General features: G+C 34.8%; 1 protein-coding gene across 2 annotated transcripts; it reads right to left on the bottom strand.

The window, feature by feature from the left end:
- Positions 1 to 1,005: 1,005 nt before the first annotated feature.
- On the bottom strand, positions 1,006 to 4,943 carry LOC130935429 (myb family transcription factor PHL7-like). Of its 2 annotated transcripts, none has more exons than XM_057865174.1 (7): positions 4,587 to 4,943; positions 4,102 to 4,333; positions 3,059 to 3,135; positions 2,908 to 2,956; positions 2,754 to 2,811; positions 2,597 to 2,666; positions 1,006 to 1,786 (listed from the first exon to the last, which is right to left on the bottom strand). In XM_057865174.1, exons 2-7 carry the CDS (start codon positions 4,316 to 4,318, stop codon positions 1,487 to 1,489), a joined length of 771 nt encoding a protein of 256 aa, XP_057721157.1. In that variant the 5' UTR covers positions 4,319 to 4,333; positions 4,587 to 4,943; the 3' UTR covers positions 1,006 to 1,486. The 2 variants fall into 2 exon arrangements, with proteins under 2 accessions (XP_057721157.1, XP_057721158.1); XM_057865175.1 differs by having other exon boundaries at positions 2,914 to 2,956.
- Between the last annotated feature and the right edge of the window lie 222 nt (positions 4,944 to 5,165).

The following is a 5,165-nucleotide window of genomic DNA, read 5'->3' as shown; positions in this document are numbered from 1 at the left end:
GCTTTGTCGGCGACCTACACTAGCAGCGACATTGATCTTCTACAGTATGGTTCATGCGAGAGAATGAAGAACGAGAAGAAGAGTTTTCCTGTTTAAGTGGTTTGATCATTGGTAATGAAGTGTTTTTGAATTTTAACCCCAAAAATGGCTAAAACGATGTCGTTTGAAGAGAGATTAGGTATCAAGGAAGAAACGTCGTCGTATAATAAGACTAGGTGTCAGGCCCACGTGTCACTTAACATTCTAGGTAAACGTTCCATTAATAAAGATTAACAGAAAAACTAACATGAATCACTTATTAAATATTGCAAGTTCAAATTGAGTCAATAAAATTTTAAGGGTTAAATTGAATTTCTCTTTAAATTTCAGGGGCCATTTTGAATATTAACTCAAATATATCCTTAATAGTTAATTTTTCAAAATTTTTAGGATAAATTTATCAATAATTTCACAATAACAACCTTTAACATATGCAAATCTATTACTAGATTGATCCTAAACTTTCTAAATATTCAACTATCAGCATATGCAAATCTATTACTAGATTGATCTTAAACTTTCTAAATATTCAACTATCAGGAATATAACAAATCAAAAACTTCAAGGACAAAATTGAAACAAAATAAAATTTAAGTGTATTTTTAAAATTTTTGACAAACTTTAAAGAAAAAAATTATACTTTACCCTAAACTTTTTATTTTAAAAAATTGAGAATCAATTTTTTTTTTTTTTTTTTTGGGTTAAAGGATAAGTTATCAGCAAGCCTGACCTGAAGTATTACTCGAATAAAAATTAACAAAATGAAATAAGGAGAAAATGTTAGAAAAGGCCTTACATATCCTTTTTCTGTTGTGCTAAGGGTATATTGCAAACTTTTGTTTTGCCCATCTTATGTTTTGGAGATTTCACTTTTGGTAATATAAAGGTACACACAACCGGCCTCGTGGCCTCCAATGTACAACAAAAAAAAAAAAAAGGGTACACAACCAGTCAACCACCAAGAGATGAATCTAGATAAATATTTGACATTGACAAGTAACTCTCTAAAGAATATCAAATTAATGTAAAATCTGAAGGGAACTTTGCAACAACCAAGCCTAGGGCTTGGCTTATCCGACTGGAATCACTGGATAGTGTTGAGCATTCACTAATTCACTAGGTAAGCCATAGTTTTGATATGGACCACACCACCACAATAACATTCATATGTTATGCATAACCACATGTATGATTTCCCTTTAGTGAAAGCAGTGTTTGACTTCCACAGCAGGAGACAAGAATGCATCTACTATATCTACATTAATATATACAAATGGATTGCAAGAAATATAATTTACACATGGATGATTTGCATCTCTTAAGAGAAAAATATACTAGACAATGCAATGGGACCAATGTTGACAATACAATGGAACCTACTTACTGCTCAGTCTCCTTATCTTCTTACTTTTCAGTCTCCGAATTAAATCCAAACCCATCCTCATTTTCATGAGTCCAACTGATCAACACTACAATCAGTCTTTTGTGAAGTCTTTGTTGTCACCTGAGAAGCAGCAAAGCCATCCTTTGAACCATCATCGATTCTCTGTTTTTTGAGTGGAGACATGGAATCTGCGATGGCATCGCTTGATCCAGAAGGCTCTGACGGGGGATTATTTTGCTTATCGTGGGACAATGGCAATGTGTCTGAATTTGTCAAGGTACTCCCTAATTTCTGCTGTTCCTCTATGATCTTCTGCAAGTATTTCCCCTGCGCTTCGATTCTCATTTGTAACTGCTTTTGCACCTGGAATATCATATAAGCCACAAAGAGCTTCACCATTACCAGAAGTTCCCACAGCTGATGGAGGGAGAAAGAACAAGGCACAATGCTAACGAAATAAAAAAATGGATAATTCAACTATCACATGCAGAATTTGAGGCTAAATATATTGTTATTCTTCTTCAGAAGTTAAAACTGTAAATATATAGTCGGTTTATCCAGCCAGCAAAGATGTAGAAGTTTTAAATACAGGAAGAATATATAGTTGGTATACTTCAGAAGATTACAAAAAGTTACGGGAAAAATACAACAGCACAATCAAAGCCTTTCTGATTAGCCCATCATACCTAGGTTATTATATGAAAAGTTACTAGTCTATTTCAACCATTAAGGTATAGTTGGACCCATCTCTTCAAATTACAACGGTAACATTCTAATGATATATTGCAAATTTAACCTTGACCTATATATGTCACATGGTAAAAATTATCTATCATAAAAAGGAAAATATCCGATATTGTAGAGCAATAATAAACAGATGAAGAAGGTATAATACCCACATTCGACACAATAAATGAAATCAGATTTTCTGTGAACCAAGCTGAAAAAGCTTCCATTATAGTATGAACTGAAGTCTCTAAAAGGAATAAGAGTGATCCAATACTAGCATTAGGGAGTTACACAAACCATGTCATTTTTCCTTTCATAAATTTCTATTTTCCATCTTTTATATTTGCCATTTCTGTTTTGGAAGGGGTTGGTTATGGTTATGGCTAAATGCCTAAATCTGGTTCTGTTCCACCAAGAGAAATAAAGCAAGGTCAGTTACCAAACCTCAAGCTGTTCATGAAGACGTTTCTGAACCTCCATCTGCATTCTTAGAGCATCATTGATTTGCAACCCCCTGAACATCATATGTTACAAGCAAAGTTGACAGTAAAGAACATACATCTAAGGAATTGTAATTAACTTAAACAGCTAAGATACTCACTGAGAAGAATCTATGCCAGTAACAGTGTCTCCAGATGTCCTTTTTTCATCTTTAGAGTCTACAAATCAAGAAGTAAACTTCCTAGAGTCAATTTAAAGTAAAAATAACACGGCATTTGTTTCAGGAAAGTTGAAGAAAAAGAAAATCAAGGCACCTTTACCATCAGCTGGAGAATCAGGCAAGTACTTTGCTAGACGATATTTCTACATAAAATAATATGAGAGATTAGAACCAACACCAAACTAGCAAAACAAACTTCAAATTTTACATGCCTATATCTAAAATTTTAGATCAGATGACAACACCTGTAAATGGCTTTTAACATGATAAATAGTAAGTCCAGGTACACCCATCACTCGCAGAACACCTTTTGGTGTTGCTCCTGTCATGAATGAATGAAAATTAGCAAGATATTTGGACACCATCATGATAAAGAAGTAGAAGACCAAAACGTAAGAGAAAGGGAAACCACTCAGAAAAGAATATCACTTCCAAGCAGTTGATGTTAACCTACCTCAACTAAAAATAATCAGCCATTTAACTATTAATAATTCAATCAACTTCTGAACATAATCATACTGTTCCCACCTCGGTGGCAAGCATAAAAGTAAGACGAAAGAACAGTGACAACTTTCATCCAGCCTACATTGCTAGCTTTTGTTTCATTCAAGAATTTGTCTTATCTAGGTTTTATTTGAAGCAAATTGAGATTCAAGCAAAACACAAAACTCTAGGTCACATATGATTAATTGTAAGCCTGTGAAACTAACCAGCTTTACTAAACTTGATCTATATACGGAAAAACATTTAACAAAAGCACCTCAAACAGTTAATATTGTTTTCGAAATATAGATATAGCATTTCGCTATTATTAAACTAGCACTAACTCTAATATTTAATCCATTAAATTGAATTCAACCAATGCACTCCAAAATTGTACAATTGCCTATCAGTGTTTGTAATTCAAAGTAATCATTGGGCCACAAGTAACAAACTAATCAATACCTTGAAAGCTACAGTAAAATAAAGAATAATAATTAAAAAACAGCCGTCAAATGTTAACTTACGCGAAAGAGAAGCATCTCCTAAATAGTATTCTATCCTATGTTACTCAAAGATCATGTAAATTATATATAAACACATAGATATTCACAACTTTACCGTAAAAGTTTCAGTAACATTACCAAATCATGATGACTAACTACGCATTATGATAACTACCTACTATTGATTTGTTACTGGTTGACAGTACATAGAAACTCTCGTTTTCTTCATCTTCTTTTTTTCTTTTTCTTTTTATTCTTTTACAAGGAATGTGTTATAATGTCTATTGAAAAGAAGTACGCACTATCTGGTCCACCAAGTTGCGTAATGGCATCCACAAAACGATCATGAAGATCAGATGTCCATCGCAAACGCTGCTTCCCATTTCCACCAGAACTAGCAGGTCCCGCATTCCTCACCGCAGATCCATCCAAAACCCCAACATTTCCAACTTGTTCGCCACCACCTTGAGGTTTATGCGGCACCATCGTTGCAGACGAGAACTTCTTCGCGTGATACATAGTTGCTTGCAATCACTACAATTAATTCACAAGAGAAATCAAATATCATAAAACAAAATAAAAATGGAAGAATAATTAAAAAGAGAATTTTTGGTGAATTGTCTACGAACATAGAGATTAAATCATTAAATTCAATCCAACTAATTTATAAAACCTAAGTCAAACACTCCTCAAAAGCAAGTTAGATTAACTATGAGTAGCATCCTAATACTCAATTTGCAAGCCTGCGACAAAACAGAAACCTAACAACGCAGAAGAAATAATTTACCTAGAGACTCAAAATTGTAGAGGCGAATCCGAGCGCGGAGGGGATTTAAGAGGGTTTGAGGAGAGATCGAAGAAAACCAATAAACAAGAGCTGAAAGAGCAGAGCGCAATCATTCCTCAACACGAAATCGAAACATCCAGAATCAAACGAAGACGAATCGAATCGCCCGAGGAGGGCGGAGGAGCTTCCGAAGTGTGAAGAGCTGTGTTCACCAATTTTGGGGGAATCTTAGGGAGAAAGTCGAGGGAAATTCTAGATTCTACGACTACGAGTGTGTGAAATGGAAACGCGTGTTTTCTGAAGTCGTTTTTGTCTTTCAGGAAATGATTGGAATCGAGAGAGAGAAAAAGAGAGAGCAAACTGTTGAGGAGCCTCAGCGTTGAACAGACGGCGGCGTTTCAAAACGGACGTTGTCGTTAACCTACGTGGTGGATCCCACCCGTGTGGCACGTGTGGTGCGAAAACCTTTTTCAACATCTTTTATATAGCTTTTGGTGGGTAAAACACTTAGCCAAATTCTTTGGTATAGATGAGGATGTTGTGATATGGAATTATGGATAGATAAAGATGATAGATGTT

Source organism: Arachis stenosperma, chromosome 6 (assembly GCF_014773155.1).
Source record: "Arachis stenosperma cultivar V10309 chromosome 6, arast.V10309.gnm1.PFL2, whole genome shotgun sequence".
NCBI classification, from domain to species: Eukaryota; Viridiplantae; Streptophyta; class Magnoliopsida; order Fabales; family Fabaceae; genus Arachis; species Arachis stenosperma.
This window is presented reverse-complemented; position numbering and strand designations above follow the sequence as displayed.

Bases quoted from the DNA above. Each gene is read 5' to 3' on its own strand.
- LOC130935429 (XM_057865174.1), bottom strand. From the start codon at position 4,318: ATGTATCACGCGAAGAAGTTCTCGTCTGCAACGATGGTGCCGCATAAA. The intron at 2,812-2,907 runs GTGCCTTGATTT...CTTGATTTGTAG, and splicing joins TTCTCCAGCTGATGGTAAAG to ACTCTAAAGATGAAAAAAGG. The intron at 1,787-2,596 runs GTTTGGTAACTG...ATGATATTCCAG, and splicing joins GTCTTCATGAACAGCTTGAG to GTGCAAAAGCAGTTACAAAT.